Raw genomic sequence first — 21,041 nt, 5'->3', positions numbered from 1 at the left:
TTTTTTGAGACGGAGCTTCGCTCTTGTTACCCAGGCTGGAGTACAATGGCACAATCTCAGCTCACCACAGCCTCCACCTCCTGGGTTCAGGCAATTCTCCCACCTCAGCCTCCCGAGTAGCTGGGACTACAGGAGTGTTCTCTTTAATAAAGCATGGGGCTGTGACTGTATAAGCTGCCAAATATTGCAGTCTGATTATTTCAGATGTTAAGTAAGATTTCATAAGTCTTCAACCGAAAGAGACCTCAGATCTCATTTTCGGATAACAACTTTTGTTTGTGTTATACTTACTTGTTTGTATTTGTCTTCTAATTCTCAGGCATTTCAGAGCTTTGTCAGATTTCATGTGTCTGCAAAATTGTATGTCATATTTTAGTTATGTAAGACTAATGAGAGTCAAACTCACTGATTTCATTCTTAATGGATTAATGGACAGATAGGCCTAGAAACCCAGGTCCTCCATTTATGGAGTAACTGTTTAAAGAAATAGAAGAAAGAAAAGGAAAGGAAACATGGGAGGTAAAGGCTTCTCCCTTATTCCATCTGTGTGCTACAGCTGTGAGCTGGTGGAACCACCTCCCCATTGGGTAAAAGGGAAGTTTAATATTCGCAAATTTCAGTCTTTGACTGAATTTTAACTGTTACTGTTCTGTTATTGTGGTTTTGGTGAAACAGACTAGAATTGAGCTCAGATCAGTAATTCACTTCAAATACATTTTAAAACTTTTTTTTTTTTTTTTTTTTTTTTTTGTTTTAATTTTTCAGTGTAATTATTCTTTTATTTTTTTTTTTTTTTTTTGGTTAATCCATAGATCCACTAAACTTGTAATAATTGAGAGATTGCTGCTTCTGGCAGAGCGCTATGTGATCACTATAGAGGTAAGCCACTTCTTGTTTTTTAAGACGTGTTGCTTAGGCTGGGCTCAAGCAATCCTCCCACCTCATCCTTCCTAGAACTGGAAGTTTAGCACACACTACCACACCCAGCTAGCCTCTCTTTTCTTAAAAAAGCATCTTATATTTATCATATATACATAGGTATGTATTTTTGATGTGTTTATCAGTGGTGCTGTCTATCTGATTTGACTTATATATTTTTTAAGGATTTTTACTCTGTTCCACGAACTATTCTACCTCATGGTGCCTCATTTCATGGACATCTTTTAACTCTTAATGTTACCTATGAGTCTACCAAAGATACCTTCACGGTCGAGGTAGGTTTACGTTAAGATCTGTAGTCATTTTTATGTTGTCTTGTTATTTTCATAAAGCAGTCTTGATTGAGATAGCTGCATGAATAATCAATCTAAAGACTGTTTGCAAACAGATGTAGAATAAAGACCTGAAATGAAACTGTGGGGTACAGGCAGAAACATAAATAAATACTATATAATGTCAGGTGGTGATAAGTATTATAAAGAACAAATAAGAGTAAAGCAGGGTACAGTGGTGAGGAGAGTGATAAGAGGGTGATGGGAGTGCACAGAATATTTTAGGTAAAGGTAGACAGGGAAGATCTCTTTGAGGTGGTGACATTTGAGCAGAAACTTGAGTAAATTGACAGGTTAAATGATGCTTACTTGGGAGAACATTCCAGGCAAAGGGAGCAGCAGGTACAAAGGCAAACAAGGTGACTGGTGTCAGAGAAAGGCAAAGAGTGGACAACACTGCAGTGGAAGAAGGGCTTGTGGTCTCATTCCACACATGATGGGGAGGAGGTGGAGTGTGGAATGGAACATTTAATTATAGCAGAAGGGAAGCCTCATGAGGGCAGAGATTCTTGTCTTTAGGTTCTCTGCTGTGTTCCCAGCTTCTAGAACAGCTCTCAGTACCTAGTAGATGCTCAGTCACAGTTGTTTAAATGAATAAATAAATGAATTCTCTCACAACATGTTTGATTTTATTTTGCAGGCTCACAGTAATGAAACCATAGGGAGTGTCCGGTGGAAAATAGCCAAGCAGTTGTGCTCTCCTGTGGATAATATACAGATATTTACAAATGATAGCCTGGTAGGTTTAAATAAGCAGTTTTTATGAATAATAAACAGATTATCATATAAACATCTAGCTTGATATGAATAATTTCCTCTTCCTTTCCCTCTCAATAATTAAGAAACCACTTTTTGCAGCTGACAGTGAATAAAGATCAAAAGCTACTCCACCAACTGGGATTTTCTGATGAACAAATCCTTACAGTGAAGACTTCTGGCAGCGGGACCCCATCTGGGAGCTCAGCAGATTCTTCAACCAGCTCCAGCAGCAACAGCAGTGGGGCCTTTAGTTCTTCATATGCCATGGAGCAGGTACTGGGTGATCAATTGCAATTTAAAAATGAGAACTTAACAATCACTGTCTTTTTATGTGGCCATATGGGCTTCCTTTTCTCTCAGACAAGTTTTGACTCTTCCAAATTGTGTAACAAATGCTGGGATTCAGCTGAGAAGAAGATAATAATTTACCAGTCTTCCGAATCAATCACTGAATGATTCTGCCTGGTCACTCACTGTCCTCTCATGCATCTCTCTCTTCATTGATTCATTAGTTTTTTTTTTCTTCTCTACTGTGTCATTCCCATTATTGTTCAAGCATGTTATTTCTTCCATCTCAAAAAAAAAAAAAAAAACTCTTCACTGAACTTCCACTGTCAGTTACTGCCCCATTCTCCTTCCCAAATCAGCACAGCTCCTGGAAAGAGTTGTCTAAACTTGTTTCCAGTTTTTCTGTTGCCGTCCTCTCTTGATAAGATCTTTTCAAGTTAGTCTGTCACCTCCACCTCTTAGTCCTCATCTTCTTGACGTTTCATTGAAGCTAATACGTGTGATCACTTTACCTTGGAACACTCTTCACTTGGCTTTCAAGACCTGCCTCTCTGCCTGGTTTTTTATTGTTGTTATTGTTTGTTTTTGTTTTGTCTCATTTGCCTGTTTCTCCTCATCTCCCTGATCTCTATACCCAAAATGGGAATGAGCTTACAGCCCATTCTAGACCCTGTATTCTCTCAATGAAGTATAATGTTGATTTAGCATTTAGGAGAGCCATTTTACGTTATATTTTAATACTAAATTTATGCTTGATTCAAACTCCTAAGTTTGTGTTAGTTTTAAATTCTTGCAGTTACTAAGACAACACCTCCCTTTTGGACCTTTGGAATCATGATTTCCAGAAAGGATTAAGAAGATAATAATCTAAAACTAGTCTTTGAATAGTTTCTTTCATTGACTGAGCCTTAGGTAACAATTTCTGACCACTTCAGAATATAAACAGGAGTAGTCCTGAATCACACCAGAGTCTAACAATTTATATGTCGTGGCCCGTACAAAACCTAGAATGGAGATTCTGAACAAAGTATGTATAGGTCTAATATTTGGACCTCTCCTCTATCTACAGTCATCCCCTTAATGATCTCATCCAGTCTCCAATCTCTGCATATTGTTTATACATTGCTAACTGCCAGTTTTAGCTTTACGCTGAAGTTCAAATAAATGGATCTATCCACTTAACATCTCAAGTGTCTACTAAGCAGCCTAATCCTAATTTATCCCAAATTGAGCTCCTCATACCTTTTTTCCCACTACCTCAATCCCATCCCAAATCTCTTCTTCCCACAATCTTGCCGTATCTCAAATGATGGCATCTTCAATATTCTAGTTGGCTCAGGCCAGAATCTTGGGTTCCTTCTTTCACAGCCATGTCCATCATTCAAATCCTTGAATCCACCTTCAGAATACATCGAGAATCCAGCTACTCTTCTCTACAACCACAGCTTGCACCCAGTCTAGGCAATCACCATGCCTCACCGGGCATGTTTCCGTAGTGCCCTAACTGGTCTCACAGTTTCTGCCCTTACACCAGTTCAGTCCCTTCTCTACAGGGCACCCAGCGGCCCAGGATCTTACTAAACATAAGTCAGATTGTGCCACTCCTCAGCTCCAGTGGCTCCTGTCTCACTCAGAATAAGAGCCAGCCTTTACTGGGACCTTCAGGACCTTCCTAATGTGCCCCGCATAGCCGCTCTGAGGTTGTCTCCTATGAGCTGCCCCTCTCTTCATTCCAGCTGCACTGGCCTCCACGTTGGTCCTGAAACAGTACGATCTGTTCCCTGTGCCTAAACTGTTCTTTCCTGATATGGAGGTGGCTCACTCTCACTTTCTTCAGCTTCTACTCACATGCTGCCTTCTCAGCAAGCCTTCTTTGACAGTCTTGTCTAGATTTTCAGCCTCTTTCCCATTCCTATATTTCTTTTTATTTCCTTTCCCTACTTTATTTTTTCTTTAGCATACTATACATTTTATTTATCTTGTTTGTCTCTCTCCCCCAATAAAATATAAGCTCCATGAGGGCAGATTTTCTTCTGTTTTGTTCACTGCTGCATCCTCAACACCTAAAACAGCACCTAGAACATGATAGGTACTCAGTCAGTATTTGAATGACTTCATGAATTAGTTTATTTTGTACCTCTTTGTGTCAGGACTCCAGGGGTACAAAGCTACATAAGACTGTTATATAAAGCAAAGGTATTTAAAAGACATATAGTGTTTTTCCCCCCAAGGTTATTATATATATATTCCTTTAATTCCAAACATAAGACCTTGTGTGACTGCATCTTTTTTTTCTTTGATATGGAGTCTCACTCTGTTGCCCAGGCTGGAGTGCAATGGCACAATCTTAGTTCACTACAACCTCTGCCTCCCGGGTTCAAGTGATTCTCCTGCCTCAGCCCTCCTGAGTAGCTGGGACTACAGGTGCCCGCCACCATGCCCAGCTAATTTTTTTAATTTTTAGTAGAGATGAGGTTTCACTGTGTTAGCCGGGATGATCTCAATCTCCTGACCTTGTGAGCCACTGCACTCAGCTGACTACATCTTTTTGATTTACAGAGCGTAAACTTTACTAGAGATATCAAAGAACTCTAGTTGGGTTGTACTTAGGATTTTAGAATATTTGTGTATACACAATGAGATATCTTGGGGATGGGACCCAAATCCAAACACTAAATTTATTTATGTTTCATATATACCTTATATACATAACCTGAAGGTGATTTTCTACAACATCTTAAATAATTTTGTGCGTGAAACCAGACTTTGACAGAGATCAGTCACATGAAGTCAGGCCTGGAATTTTCCACTTAAGGTGTCATGTTGGCACTTAGAAAGTTTCTGATTTTGGAGAATTTCACATTTCCGATTTTTGAATTAAGGATACTCAACCTGTGTTGATATTGTGTGGTTGTCTCAAAGTTAACTGTATTTCAAGGCTGAGTGTGGTGGCTGATGCCTGTAATCCTAGCAGTTTGGGAGACCAAGTCAGAAGGATTGCTGGAAGCCAGAAGCTCAAGACCAACCTGGCCAACGTAGACCTCCATCTCAATTTTTTTTTTTCATTATATTTCATATATAACAAGAATTTTAAAAAGAAATCACACTCAGAATGGTATTATCGCAGCTAAATAACAACAAAAACAGTGTACATAGCATCTTCAAGTTTAATAATTTTTAACTGTCTCATATTTATTCTGAATTTATTAAAAATCTTTCCACTTGAGTGCGTGTTGATAAAAAAAATCTTTCCACTTGTAAATACATTGTGTGATGTCTGATTTCTTACTCCTTATAACCAGAAAATAGTATTTTAATCATGTCTGAATTTCTTTTGTGCAGTTACACCCATTTTGTCTTTTCTGATCTTTAGGGAAAAAACATGGTAACTTCTTTTTCTCAACTTAAATTACATATATCTATTGTGTGTGAATGTAGATACATAAATACACTACTTTTCATATCACTCACCCTGTTCTCTGCAGGCAAGCGGTGATTAGCTCAGCAGTGTCTGCTCTCTGTTATATTAATTGCACATCCCCTCTGCTTTACCTCTCTTCTACTGTGCCTGCTTTTTGGTGCCTTAGTCCCTTCACTAGCAGGTGGCCAGGAGGAGGGAGAGCAAGTAATACACACCAGAAGGTAGCGATCCCTCATCTAGTATGTTCCCACGTGGTGTTCTTCAGTACAGACGAGCACTGTGCTTCTCTCAAGCTTTACATTTACCAGCCTTTCAGAACTAGTGTTTTTATTGTTTGTAAGTTTGATTAGGAAAGGAGAACATTCTTTTGTAAATTTGAATTTCTATTTTGCTTTTTTCCATCAGGAGAAATCCCTCCCTGGTGTAGTGATGGCTCTCGTATGTAACGTATTTGACATGCTTTATCAGCTCGCCAATCTGGAAGAGCCAAGGTAAATATAAATATTTGTGAGACTTGGCATAAAGTTACTAACATTAGGGAGCCAAGTAACTTTTCACTTGAAATGCATTTTACTTTATATTACATACTAATGGACTTTGCTATTAAACTATGGCTTATGTGAAAAAAATTGATCTTTGAAAAACTTCAGGATAACTCTACGAGTACGGAAGCTCCTGCTCTTGATACCCACTGATCCAGCCATTCAGGAAGCCCTTGATCAACTTGATTCTTTAGGAAGAAAGGTATGAGTATCTTTGCTAGTTATTTAACTAACATGGCAATTTTATATCACAATTCAGTGACTGATGTCCTATGATATCATCTTTCCTATAAGATTTTTTCTTCTTTTGAAAAACACCTTTGCCAGCCCAGTACAGTGGCTCATGCCCATAATCCCAACACTTTGGGAGGCAAAGGTGGGAGGATGACTTGAGCCCCAGAGTTGAAGATCAGCCTAGGCAGTGTAGAGAGACCCCATCTCTACAAATAAAAAAAAATTAGCTGGTGTGATGGCACATACCTGTAGTCCCAGCTACTCAGGAGGCTGAAGTAGTAGTATAGCTTGAACCCAGGAGGTCAAGGCTGCAGTGAACCAAGATTATACACTGTACTCCAGCCTAGGCAACAAATCAAGACTCTGTCTCAAAAAAGAAAGAGAAATACCTTTTCCATAAATGGAAATCAGAACTTAAAGTATCTATATAAAGTCAATAATGACATCAAGTTTTAGAACTGGAAGAGCCTTTAATGTCATCTACCTTTCCACCTCCTCATGTTATATATTAGGAAACCAAAGCTCAGAGAGATGAAGTTACTTGTCCCAGATCAGACTCTAGTTCTGTTTCAGTTGAGAAGTTTTTCATTAGTTATGATGCCCCTTTGAATCTGATTGTTGCATATGTCTGAGTTGCTTATATAAATGGATTATCATTTAATTTTTTCACTTGATATTTAAAGTTCATTTTTGTTGATTGTTAGAATGTGTTCCTTAAGAGATTTATCTATATATTGAAATTGTGTCTTATCTATAATATTGTTTAAGTTCTGAGAATAAATTCATGTAGAAAAAGTTGTTAGAACTATATATTTTATATTTTAGTGGTAGAAATTTAGATCAGCTCAGTCATGTCATTTATTGCTTATACATTAATTTGAAGGAAAAGAAAACTGATGTAATTATAAAATATATCACTAGTATTAGCTTAACAAATTTTTCAAGTCTACCACTTTAGCAGTCTTGTAATTTTATCAGTATTTAGAGATACAAATTTTAAACACAGAAGCAAATTAAAATGAGCATGTATTTGCTTAGAATACATACTCAAAAGCATTCATGTAGTATTTCAATCTTATTGAAAATTTAGAATTTGTATGATGGTCTGATGTTTCAGTAGTTACAGAGTTATGTGGTTTTATGAAGTTAATTTTTAGAAAATATCATTGGTATGCATGGAATACTATGCAGCCATAAAAAAACGATGAGTTTGTGTCCTTTGTAGGGACATGGATGAACCTGGAAACTATCATTCTCAGCAAACTGACACAAGAATAGAAAATCAAACACCACATGTTCTCACTCATAGGCGGGTGTTGAACAATGAGAACACATGGACACAGGGAGGGGAGCATCACACATTGGGGTCTGTGGGGGAGAACTAGGGGAGGGACAGCGGGGAGTGGGGAGCTGGAGAGGGATAACATGGGGAGAAATATCAGATATAGGTGATGGGGAGGAAGGCAGCAAACCACATTGCCATGTATGTACCTATGCAGCAATCTTGCATGTTCTTCACATGTACCCCAAAACCTAAAACGCAATAAAATATATATTTTTTAAAAAAAAGAAAGAAAATATCATTGGTGTGGCTTATATTAAAGAGGAAAGGAATATTAGAACATGTACGAAGATCAATTTCTCTTTAATTTGTCATTTTAAAAAGTTTATGTCATTTTTTATTCTCTTAAACTTAGAAAACATTGCTGTCTGAATCAAGTTCTCAATCCTCAAAATCTCCATCCCTATCATCAAAGCAACAGCATCAGCCAAGTGCCAGTTCAATTTTAGAAAGTCTTTTTCGATCTTTTGCCCCGGGAATGTCTACCTTCAGAGTGCTCTACAACTTAGAAGTAAGAAACCTAAATCCTTTTCATTGACAAGTCTGTTTGGATTTTTAGGTTCATGCCTTCAGATGTCAGAAATAAGTAAATAGGTTTCTGTTACATGATGATTGGTTGAAAATTAGTCTTAAGAAATAGATAATAAATGGAAACTTTTTTGCCTTTGAATATGCAAAAGTTTATTTTTATTACTGCCTTAGCCCATTTGGTCTTCTATAACAAATCACCATAGCCTGGGTGGCTTAAACTGCAAGCATTTATTTCTCATAGCTGGAGTGGCTGGGGAGTCCAGCATTGAGGCACTAGCAGATCCGGTGTCTGGTGTGGGCTGGCCTTCCAGTTCATAGACGGTACCTTCTCACTATGTCTTCACTTCCAAAATATGAATTTCAGGGGACTGTTGTAATTAGCCTCCTCAAAAGAAGCTTTAAACTAATACATTTAGTTCACTAAACATTTACTAATTGTTTACTGTCTACAAGTCATGGTGGTAAAGGGAACAGAGTTGAAAAGACAAGATACTCACTCCAAGATCTTATGAGTAAGACATACGGAAGCTGTATATACTGAATCTGGATGGCTGAGTGTAAACAAAGCACTATGGGAAAGTAACCAACTGGAATCACTTCTGCTCTTGGAGAATAATAGGTCAGACCCTCATACCACTTTTGGTCTGAAGAAAATAAAGCCCTGAATAATTTTGCTTTGTTTTAGAAAGTTATATTCAGGCTCCAAAGAATCCATATCAGTGCCTAAGCAACCTTAATTATTATATCATGTATCTTAAGTACACAAAAGCCAAATTTTTGAGAGGGTACCTGCATTTTTCCCACGTTTCATTTCATGTGACAACCTAATTTGGAGCATATAATTATAGTAATTCATTTTGCCACTCCATTTGATGCTTATATGATGTGGTAACTTTTCATACAAGTAACATCTTGTTGCTTCAAGATGTGATAACATTTCATATTAGCCTTAATTGTTCTCATAAAAAGACAGCTTGGGCTAAAAAGGAAAAAATATTTAGCAAACATTTTTAAAATTATGCATGTCCTTATTTAATGTGGACATTTAAAAATATATGCAGTATTCAGCATGGAAACCATGTTCAAGGTTGAGTCATTGTTGTGTTTAAGAATTAACTTTATGAAATGTAGTAGCATTCAGTGTAGTATTAAGTTGTAAAAACAGCATGGAATACCAAAGTGCTTTCTATTTAGATTATATTTTAGGTTGTGGTGCATACTGAGGAGGCTTATTCAAAATGAAAATACTAGCTTAGTGTCCACCCTGTTTAATAAACAGATGTCAAAAAATAAAATACATACTGTATTCCAAAACAGAAAATTGCTTAGGAATTTTTAGCCAATTTAAGCCTGTAGAATTTGCATCTTGTGATTCCTGACATATCTGTCATTTGCTTTTGAAAGATTATCTCCAAAAAGTTCAGGTGTAATTATTAACCCCCACATTTGATAGTGCCTAGAAAAACAGAATGGTCCAACAATGAGCATAGCTTGCCATCAACTATCTAAATTCCATTATCTTTGAGCCATAGCACTGTAGTAGTAAAATACTTCCAGTATCATTTTAGGACTTCTCAGTAAGTGTGAATTCCTTTGATATTTTGTGTTTTGCTTTAGATGCATAAAATATTTGGAAACCTAACCCTCCCAAAAGCTTTTATTTTGCTGTCAGTGAAAAGGTTTAATTTCTTTGCAATTTGTTTATTAACTTTTGTTTACCTGCTAGGAAGCTTCAAAGTGGATATTTCCATTTCTTTGAAGAAACCTGTCAATTCATTAAATCGTTGTCCATTAAGCATGAGGAGGGTGGGGTCGGGGTGTACATATAGACGAAGAGCTATATATGCTTCAAGGCTTTAGAAGAGCACAGATTCCTTTTCTACCATGTAATGCTCATTATCCCAGGTTGGTTGGCCTGTTTCTCCAAGAGCAACCTAGAAGGAAGGCATCTTTAACAAAATCCCACATTAAGTTCTAAACTCATAAAACTCATGGATTCATAGAAGCAGATTTTTTTTTTAGAATAGAAAGTGATCTTGAACTACATCTAGTTTAAGACTGAGGCAATAGGAGTTTTTATTATTATATCATAACTAAATAAGCACTTGTTTACTATTTGTTTTGTGCTGATGCTTATACTAAGCACCTTAAAGCTTGTGCTGTAGTATTTAATCCATCAATCTTCCTGTAAAGGTAATTACTGTGCTCATTTAGTGATGAGAAAACTAGGGCAAAAGGGAACATTGTATGCCTGAGATCTCTCAGCTAGGTAAAACTAGAATGTGAACTAGATTTGTACACTTGCCTTAAAGATTGGTTATTTATGTGAAATTCTGCCCAACCAAAATATTCAGTTGAACTCCACTTTAGGTAGGTCTTGCGGCATCATAGAAGGGAATGAGTGTTAGAATGAGTTGCATCTGGATTTGAATTCTAGCCATGTGCCCTTGGGTGGGCAGTCACTTTACCTACCTAACCTTTCAGGTCTCAGTTCTCTCACCTACAAAGAAAAATACATATGCTTGGTACATGTAGATGTTCAATAAATAGGAGTTAGAGTTATTATTGGGGAACTCATTTTGCATTTTTAATATGTGGGCTATTTTATAAAACTTTGGTTTATATCTTTCTAAAGAACATATCTAGCACATCACATGAAATTATCTGTTCTTATCTAAGCTTGAGGGCCTGAGATTTTGATTTTTGCCAGTTTCATGAAAAGAGCATAGATAGCAGCTTTCTCTAGAACAGAAAGATTTTTCTTCCAAAGTAAATAGAATAGGGAAGATGTGATTATTTTATTGTGAAACACCAGCTTCCATATATTTCTAGGGGAAAAACAGTATGCAGCATTTAAAGAGATTCTAACTCAAGTTGTCCGAATGTTTTATTTAGTAAAGGAGTAATTTCTGCTGAAAATGTGTTGATGAATAATTGTGCTTATCTATTTCCTAGGTTCTAAGCTCCAAACTCATGCCAACAGCTGATGATGACATGGCCAGAAGCTGTGCCAAATCCTTCTGTGAAAACTTCCTCAAAGCTGGCGGTTTGAGGTTAGAGTTTCAGTGTAGTTGCCAAAAATGAATATGGTTGTTTTCATTAATTTCCCTTGCAAAGTCTTGCTTATTCCTACAAGGTATTATGTGACTCATTGCGAGAGTTGTAATAAGAAGGAATGATGTTTCAGTCCTTTAGAGTATTTTAATTTGTTATAACTTCTGATTATTTGAAAAATGTATGGAAGCATGTCTGTTTCCCCTGTGGTAGAGGGGGAAATTCTCAAGAAGAGTAGAAGCAAGGAGGCTGTATCTGTTTTCTTTTGTGTCTCATGTCAGTTTGAAATAAGGTGAATTTGATCCCTGTATATCCATTTTGTGCAAGGTATTAGTGCCGGGGATGCAAAGATAAATTAGATATTCTCTCTGCCTTTGAGAGGCAGCTGATGGTTTAACAAAGAATAACAAACAGCTAGGTTTGTTGTAACACACCATTAGGTATATTTTAAGTGTTAAAATGAGCGAGGCATGGCGATTCATGCCTGTAATCTCAACACTTTGAGGGGCTGAGGCCGGAGGATCGCTTGAGCCCAAGAGTTTGAGACTGTCCTGGGCAACACAGTGAGACTTCATGTCTACTAAAAATTTTTTTAAAAAAAAAGCTGAGTGTGATGACATGCACCTATAGTTCCAGCTACTTGGGACGCTGAGGTGGGAGAATCACTTGAGCCAGGGAAGTAGAGGTTGCAGTGAGCCGTGATTGCACCACTGCACTCTACTCTGGCAACAGAACAAGACCCTATCTCAAAAAAAAAAAAAAAGAGAGATATTAAAGCATGCATATAAAAAGTGCTTGTGGGGAGGAGGGGGGCGAGAAAGTAGTGGTTAAATTGGTTGGATTTGCTTAGAGTCGTAAGGTTATGAAATGATTCACAGAAAATGACCATTGAGCTGGGAATTGGGAAATTCTTTACCTAGAAATACTCTGGGTAAATAAGGAGGGAAAGGGTACTCTAAGTTGGGATGGAGGGAGGGGAGAGTGAGAGCATGAAGATGTATCACCTGTCTTGGGAACCTAAGTTGCCTGGTGAAGTTCAAGCAAAGGATGGAGAGAAACATGTCAAGAAGGGTTTCATTGGGGAATATGAGCATTGTCTTGTAGTCCATGGAAAAACAGGCAGTTTCTAAGCCAAGAATTACCTGGAACAGTTACTCTGGCAGCACTGAAGAGGACGAAGGGAAATGGGAGAGACTGGAGAAGAGGAAGACTGAGAGCTGACAGTATCCAGAGAGGAGATGAAGGACAATGACAGAATGACATTTATGACTAGTTAGGTAGAGGGTGGGGACATTTATAAAATGGCCCTGTGGTTTCTAGCTTGGTAGAGTGGGGGAATGTGAGTCATTAGTCAGTATGGGAAATAAACACAGAGAGAGATGGGAGGAACAGAGGAAAGCAAGAGAAATAAATTTGATTGCATACAAGGTCCTTCTGAGTCATGTGAAGTAGATAGTTTGGATAGGGTGCTTGAAGTGGAGAATGGCATGAGAAATTTGGGAGTGTACGAGTAAAACCATGAGGGCATAACCCAGCTGTCAGAGCTCAGTGGCAAGTGTAAGGCAGGAAGGTAGTATCAGGGCATAGAGATCTCTGCTTTCAGATGAGTGGGAAGAAAGGGGTGATAGTAAATTAAAGAGAAGATACCTGAGGGGAAAGTTGGCTTTTGTGTTGTGATTTTAGCTGGTAGAAGAAGGCTTGGTTCTCTTTATAGGCTAACTAAAAGGGACCAATGAAGGAGAAAAGAATAAAAATAAAAGAAAAAGGGGTAAATGATGGGGTCCAGTTGTACTGCAGGTGGAAGGAGATTTTCTCTAGAAAGAAGTAGAAATGCCGTTTCCTCTGGGTGAGGAAGGCATGGAGACCAGCTTGAAGCTCGAGTAGAGGATGGTTGAAGGAGTTCCCGTGGGGAGGTCTGGCACAGAGAAACTGGGTAGGGACCTTGAGGAGGTCGAGGGGATGGGAAACGGAAATGACGGCGAAAAGGATTCCCAAGTACGATGGGAGGTCTGGCACACATTTGTAGCTTTATTCTGTGTTCGACACTGTAGAGGTGTTTTTAGTAAAAACTCCCCTTACATCACTCAGCCATTTATAGGGCTGTCAAAGGCAGTTAACATTTGGCTTATTTGCATCTGTCAGTTAATTCACGTACCAGACATTGTTCTAAGCACTGAGAGCAGAGCAGTGAGTAGGGCAGACCAAAATTCACATCCTCATGAAACTTACAGTCTGGGGCGGGGGAGATAATAAACATAAGTAAAAATGCATGTCAGATGGTGAGGAGAGCTGTAAAGAAAAGTAAAGAAGCAAGGATTGGGGGTGCTGTGATTTTCAGAAGGGTGATCAGGAAAAGCTCCACTGGGGTGACATCTAGCAAAGACTTGAAGGAGATAAGGGAGCAAGACCCAGAAGAAAGCTTTTCAGAGGAGCAGCCAGTTCATACTCATGCATGGGGACCTACCTGGTGCCTGCAGAGGCCACAGGAGGCCAGTGTGGTTGGGGCAGAGTGAATGAGACAGACAGTCTTCCCCATTCTCAGATGAGACAGAGGTCTGGGACATGAGATGTGGAGATACCAGAGGTCAAGTCATGAAGGACGTTATAGGCTACTGTGAAGTCTCTGCTGTTTTTCAGCATAGGAGATTGGAGGTGCCATGATCTGACTTATATTTTCCAAGGATCACCCTGATTGGTCTTTTGAAAATAGGTTTGGAAGGTGGAGAGTCAAGAGCAGAAGCAGGGAAAACAGGAAACTTATAGGTATCATAGGAAATCATTATGATATATATGTAGGATCTTTGTATGACAGAATCATGTAGAAACTAAGTAATTGATAATATTGATGACCAATTCTATTACTGTACTTATGGAAAATTTAAAATGAAAGAAATAGAAGTCTTTAATATCCTGCCTTTTTTTCTTCTTTTTGAAGTTTGGTTGTAAATGTCATGCAGAGAGATTCCATCCCATCAGAAGTAGACTATGAAACAAGGCAGGGTGTTTATTCCATCTGTCTACAGCTTGCAAGGTATGTAAATGTATTGCGTTAAGTCTCACAAGGCAATACTTGACTTTTTCTTCTCAAATCATATTTTAAATAGTATGAAGTGGACCCAGAATAAGTCTAGCTGTCTCTTTTTAAGATTTTTACTTGTTGGACAAACAATGCCCACGTTATTAGACGAAGACCTCACCAAAGATGGCATAGAAGCACTTTCTTCCCGCCCATTCCGGAATGTCAGCCGGCAGACAAGCAGACAGATGTCCTTATGTGGTACCCCAGAAAAGTCATCCTACCGACAGTTGTCAGTGTCTGATAGGTCTTCTATTAGGGTTGAGGAAATCATCCCTGCTGCTCGAGTTGCAATACAGGTAAGTGATTTGTGTATTCAAGACATTTTAATACCTCTTACTCAGAAAGTCTTGTTTAGGTAGAGGTGCTGTGGGGATATATAAATGATGAAGACATGAACGTTGCCTTCAAGAAACTTATGGTGACTTAACAAGAGATCACTAGGGCAGAAATAACTCTTAATTCCAGGCTGAGAGTATCAAGTGTTGTAAAACTACAAGACAAAAACATTCTGTGTCTTCAAAGTAGGTAGAATAATTTCCTTCACCTATCGCTGTGGTGGGTGATTTTATGTTACAGATGGCATTTGAGCTAGGCTTTGAAGAACAGATGAGGATTAGATACACTGAGATAAGTACTTAGAAAGTTAGGAGAAAGGAGATTTGTTCAAGCAAAAGGGAGCATCTGTGCAAAGTAGAAATACCAGAGCTTATGGGAGGTCACGAGGTCATAGTATGTGGGAAAGGGGGAAAGTGAAAAAATTGGTAAAGCGTAATTTTAAGCCACAGCATGAAGATCAGTCTGTTTTACAGATAAAAAAGAGAGATTGAAAGTCCTTGAGCAGGATGGCAGCTTGAGAGAGGCCATCCGTCTGGATGACCTTAAAGGGAAAGAAAGCTTATGAAACTGAGACCTGTAAGAAGGTCGTAGATGTCGGGGCATGTGTTCAGGTATTGCCTTTTCTCATAATTCTTGTTCTATTCTTTAGACGATGGAAGTAAGCGATTTCACTTCTACTGTGGCTTGTTTCATGAGATTGTCATGGGCTGCAGCTGCTGGACGGCTTGATCTTGTTGGGAGTAGCCAGCCAATTAAAGAAAGTAATTCTCTGTGTCCTGCTGGAATTCGAAACAGACTCAGCAGTTCAGGTACTGATTAAAAGAGACAGTAATGAGAACACTGCACAAGAAATAAATCTATGTGTAGGTTTTCCAGAGTCTCTTGCTTGTGAGCCTGAGTGTAAATCCATCAAGCTCTGTATACACTTAGTATTTATGCATCTTCCTACATATATGTGATACTTAAGAAGAAAAATATTTATGGCCAGGTACAGTGGCTCACACTTGTAATCCCACTACTTTGGGAGGCTGGGTGGATCACCAGGTCAGGAGTTCGAGACCAGCCTGGCCAATGTGGTGAAACCACATCTGTACTAAAAACACAAAAATTAGCCAGGCATGGTGGTGGGCGCCTATAGTCCCAGCTACTTTGGAGGCTGAGGCAGGTGAATCACTTGAGCCCAGGAGGCAGAGGTTGCAGTGAGCCAACATTACGCCACTGCACTCCAGCCTGGGAGTGTGTCTCAAAAAAAAAAGGAAGAAGAAGAAGAAAAATATTTATAAACACATAGAGTAAGTGGAGAAACCAACAGTTTTTAGCTTAGCTGAGTATAAAAGTGTCGTGAAACCAGTAATTGTAGCCATAATACAGATTCATGTAGAATTCTGTCCTGGAAAACAGTTCTTTCCTTGATTTGCCAGGTTATTTTTCATTAGGCCTTTTTAAAACACAGCTTTATTTCCCAGCTTTGTTTGTTCTTCTTGCACAATTTATATTTTAGAAAAACCTCAGTAATAAAGGAAGTTTTAAAAATTTTGACATATACAGTAAAGTGTATGGGAATTTTTAGGATTTTTATATGCATATAACCCATCTACATCAAGTTACAAGATAGGAAACATTTCTGATGTCCTCAGGAGGGCTCAGGGCTCCCTCATTCCCACAAAATCGTGCTATTCTTCTATCACCTGAAATTAGTTTTGCCTTGTGAACACATTTTGATTGCCTGCAAATGTATTTTAAAGACAAAGTGGTTAAGAGTGTTTCAGATACAGTGATTTAATATCTCTGGTGTCTTAGACATAAGTGCTTTCTTGAAGTATTTATTGTCACATGAGGATTCTGGAACATATAATAAAAAGATTAAAGTATTGGACAGTTCCTGTAGGATCCACAGTAAATTTCTGCTTGCCTGTTTTCAGGAAGCAATTGCAGCTCTGGAAGTGAAGGAGAACCGGTAGCCCTGCATGCAGGAATCTGTGTTCGACAACAGTCTGTATCCACCAAAGACTCACTGATTGCTGGAGAGGCTTTGTCTCTTCTTGTTACGTGCCTACAGCTTCGGAGTCAGCAACTGGGTATGCAGGAGGCTTGTTTATGATTAATCTCCTTCAATGAAAGGCCAGGCTTCTGTTGGCAATTATTTACATTTCTTCATAGATAAGGTTGTTAGTCAAAATGAAAAAGGGCGAGAAGTTGGCACATGGAGTAGCTAAGAATAATGCTAGAGTAGTTCATTCTGAAGAAATATTTATTGAGCACCTCTGTATACGAGGTTCCACAGCAGCTGTCACCAGGGCAGTATGTCTGCATGCCACGAGCTTGCTGTCTAGTTGAAGAATTAAAATAACCCAAATTTACTAGTTCATAAATTACAGAATTGGAATTGTATATCCATTCCTGATAATGACTCCAGTGTTAAAAATTGTGTAACTTAAGATTTGCCCTTTCATCTTTCTCGTTGGCTTTGGTCAATAGGGGTCATTACTAATCATTTTCTAACATGAGAGCACCCCAGGACTCAGCTCCTCGTCATCTGTTCTCTATCTCTACTCATTTCCTTGGTGATCTCATGCAGTTTCACAGTCTTAAATTCCATCTGTATGCTAACAACACCAAAATTTGGGTCTATGGCCTATACCACTGTGCCGAGATCTCCAGTTAGATACCAGATAGACATCCCAAACTTCTCATTTCCAGAACTAAATTTCCGTAATCCTGCCCATGTCACCCTAGAGTTTTATTAAAGGCAGTTCTATTCTTCAGTTGCTCTGGCCAAAAACCCTGGCTTCATCTTTGATATCTTTTTTTTTTCCACCCTCTACTTCTAATCTGTCAGCATATCCTCCTTCAAGCCCTATCTAGATTCTACCCCTTAGCACCCCCTTCACTGTTGGTGCCCTCTGAGCTGCCACTGCTTCCTACTTGGATTACAGCAGGAGCACCCTAACTCATCTCCCTGCTTCTGCCTTGCAGTTCATTCTCTATTCAGCAACCAGGGTAGACCTAAATTTTACGTCGAGTGTGTCACTCCTCTTTCAAAGCCTCTGGTGGCTTCTCAGTTCACCGAGTAAAAGCCATATCTTTACAAGGGGATGGACACAGTGTACCCCCTTGATGCTTCTGTGCCTTTGCTTCTGCTCTCCCCTTTACTCACTGTGCTGCGGCCACCCTGGACTCCTTGCTGTTTCCCAATAGCCAGCATATATTCTTTCCCCAGGACCCTTGCACTGGTGATTTGTTTCCTCTTTCCAGTATGCTTAAGAGAGACATTCCCTGACCACCCTTAAAAAAATTACAATGCTCTCCTTGCCCCAGCACTACCCAGACCCCTTACCTTATTTTTTTCTATATCATTGATCATTTTATAACATGCAAAATAATCCACTTATTTATTGTGTTTATTGTCATTATCCCCTCCCCAACTAGATTGTAAGCTCCATGAGGACAGACATTTTTATTCATTTTGTTCCCTGATGAACCTCCAATTCCCAAACACTGTCTGATGTGTAGTAGATTCTCAATAAATAAATATTCAGATATGAAGTCTTAGCAACTCTGCTTTTAAAAAGTGTACTAGTCCTACTCTTAGCTGCTTGATTTAGTTTAATTTTCCTAGAATTGTTTAACTTAGAGATATTTTCAAATCAAGATGAAAAAATTTAACGGCCCTCCAAGCTTTTATCTGTTATTATTTTTAAGTTTATGTTAGGGTATATTTTATAGTTTGCAACTATTGAAGTTTATCAAGGCAAAACATTTATCCTGTAACTAGTTTGTGCAACACATTGTGCTAAAATACAGGGCACAACAATAACTAAAACATGTTCCTTTTCCTAAGCAGCTTAGAATTTTATGGGGTAAAGAGACAGGCATAAAAGCAGTTGTAAAAGGTCCTGAATTCCCATTCTATGTAAAAGAGATGAACATCTGCTTAAGCTGAGCTTAAGAAACTGATCAAATTTGAAAATTCATTACCTAACTTATTTCATACACCCACATCCGCTATTTCTTCTTATTAGCATCTTTCTATAACTTGCCCTGTGTTGCTGATTTCATCATCGACATTCTGCTCGGATCACCAAGTTCTGAGGTAAGGATTTTTTATGTTACTTACAAAGCTCCTTTGGTCCTGTTGTTTTGTGAGCTCTCTCAGCTACCTGTGACGTTGTGGGGAATACAGGAGTAGCATTTAGTCTGTTAGGGAGCGTACAAAGGGGCTGCAGACCATGAAAGAAAAGTCCAAATGGTTATTTGGACTCTACGGCCTTTCCTCCTGCTACCTCCTCCATATTCTACCAAAAGTTAGGAGACTAATGTTATTAAGTTATTTTTGTTACAACCAGTGTCTGTCCATAGCTCGCAAGGGCAGCTGGCATTAAGCATCCACATATTAGAATCAGGAAAGGTCAACCTCAAGCCATAAACTATCATTGGATTTTATAGTTCTGACTTTCTTACATGACCTTGAGGATTAACTTTTAAACTTTCTTTTTTCTTATGTTCATTTACATTAAGTTATAAACCTATTGATTAGAGTAGAATAATTTGGGAAATCAGTTCCCAAACCACATTGAGTTTTAATTAGCCATAGTTTATTCAATGGAAACCTTAGCATTAAACACTAAAACACTTATACCTTTCTAATGTCTTTCAATAACTTGAGTGAATCAATAGTGTGGACTTTTTAAGAAAATCACTTTTTAAGAAGTTGATTCATGTCTGTCCTTTGCCACTGGTCACATAATTTCAGATTCGCCGGGTTGCCTGTGATCAGCTGTACACTCTTAGTCAGACAGACACATCAGCACATCCAGATGTGCAGAAGCCAAATCAGTTTCTTCTAGGCGTCATCCTCACGGCTCAGCTGCCTCTCTGGTCTCCAACTAGTATTATGAGAGGAGTCAATCAGAGGTATGTCATAAAAATGGAAACGCTCACCTTATACAGAGAAAAGATAAATGATAATTTGTGTACTGCTCCCCTGAAGTCCACAGTGCATTATTGAGATGACTAGAATTTCTCCTCCTTTCTTCTGACATTTGGGCCTCGAAAGATAGCATTTGTTTTTCTCCACATTTAGGATAAGAGAGAAGAAATACTACTAGGCCTTCTTCTCCATATCCCCGGTTTTCACTTCACCCCATGTGATTCAGAGAGAAAAAGGAGCTCACCTGATTGGTGAGAGCCTGGAATTATTTGAGCCTGGTCACTGCGTAAAGGCTATACTGATCCTCTCCTCTTATGTATATCACTTTTTCAGTGCAGTCATTTCTTAGTTCCATGTCTAGAGGTAGCTGGGGTATCCTAGCTTGCTTTCTTGGTTTTATACATACTTGAGTATATAAGAGAGCTGTAGTTCAGGCTCATGAGATGACTGTTCTGCCTGCCCCATCTTACCTCTACAGGTGAGCCTCCATGCATGCGTTTCTCCGTCTAGTCCTAGGGTAGGAGGTAGGAGGTCTTACACTGACCTCAAGTTCATACCACTTTTTCTAACTCATCCTTACCACACAGCCCCTGCTGTGGGGCATGTAAGGTGTCATGGAGATTTGTGAAATCAATGTCTACTTTCCTTGTTTATGTGCTTTATAAATTAGGTCCCTAGAAGGAAAGAGGTGCTAGGACCATGCCAAACCCCTGAGATACCTAAGCCTCAACTTTCTTTTTAATGTGGTGAAATATACATAATGTGTAAAATTTATCATTTTTAAGTGTGCAGTTCAGTGGCATTGAGTACATTCACAATGTTGTACAACCATCTCCTCTATCCATCTCCAGAACTTTTTCATCATCTGAAACTGAAACACTATGCCCATGAAAAAGTGATTAAATAAAAGACTGATAAATTTGGCTCCATAAAAATTAAAATTTTCCATATAGGAAAAAAATGCTTCAAAGTCAAAAGCCAGTCACCAAACTGGGAAAATAAATCTGCAAAATAACATGGAAAATAATCTACGTGACAGACCGTAAGCTAATTTGAGAGAGAGAGATAAAACTATTATAAATTATTAAACAAAAGACCAGCAGCCAAGTTAAAAAAGGGACAAAGAATGTAAACAGACTATTCAAAGACAAATGTAGATTTTTTTTTTGAATTGCTAAATTTTTTTTCTTATGGTAAAATACACATAAAATTTACCATTTTGAGGTGTACAATTCCGCAGCATCGTGTTGTAAC

The 21,041-nt window shown here is 38.6% G+C and overlaps 1 protein-coding gene across 2 annotated transcripts in view; it reads left to right on the top strand.

Moving 5' to 3' along the window:
* Positions 1-21,041, top strand: part of USP24 (ubiquitin specific peptidase 24) — a 161,143-nt gene that overhangs the window by 86,421 nt on the left and 53,681 nt on the right. For both annotated transcript variants that reach the window (XM_017543984.2, XM_037744054.1), the window contains exons 25-38: positions 813-879; positions 1,104-1,214; positions 1,912-2,010; positions 2,130-2,303; positions 6,145-6,230; positions 6,390-6,483; positions 8,213-8,368; positions 11,344-11,441; positions 14,378-14,473; positions 14,589-14,817; positions 15,507-15,666; positions 16,780-16,935; positions 18,880-18,950; positions 19,611-19,771. In XM_017543984.2, coding sequence (XP_017399473.1) covers positions 813-879; positions 1,104-1,214; positions 1,912-2,010; positions 2,130-2,303; positions 6,145-6,230; positions 6,390-6,483; positions 8,213-8,368; positions 11,344-11,441; positions 14,378-14,473; positions 14,589-14,817; positions 15,507-15,666; positions 16,780-16,935; positions 18,880-18,950; positions 19,611-19,771 — 1,758 coding nt within the window. The remainder of the gene's footprint in view (positions 1-812; positions 880-1,103; positions 1,215-1,911; positions 2,011-2,129; positions 2,304-6,144; positions 6,231-6,389; positions 6,484-8,212; positions 8,369-11,343; positions 11,442-14,377; positions 14,474-14,588; positions 14,818-15,506; positions 15,667-16,779; positions 16,936-18,879; positions 18,951-19,610; positions 19,772-21,041) is intronic.

The sequence above is a fragment of the Cebus imitator genome, unplaced genomic scaffold (genome assembly GCF_001604975.1).
Source record: "Cebus imitator isolate Cc_AM_T3 unplaced genomic scaffold, Cebus_imitator-1.0 Scaffold163, whole genome shotgun sequence".
NCBI classification, from domain to species: domain Eukaryota; kingdom Metazoa; phylum Chordata; class Mammalia; order Primates; family Cebidae; genus Cebus; species Cebus imitator.
Note: the sequence above shows the minus strand (reverse complement) of the source record. Positions and strands in the feature narration are given on the sequence as shown.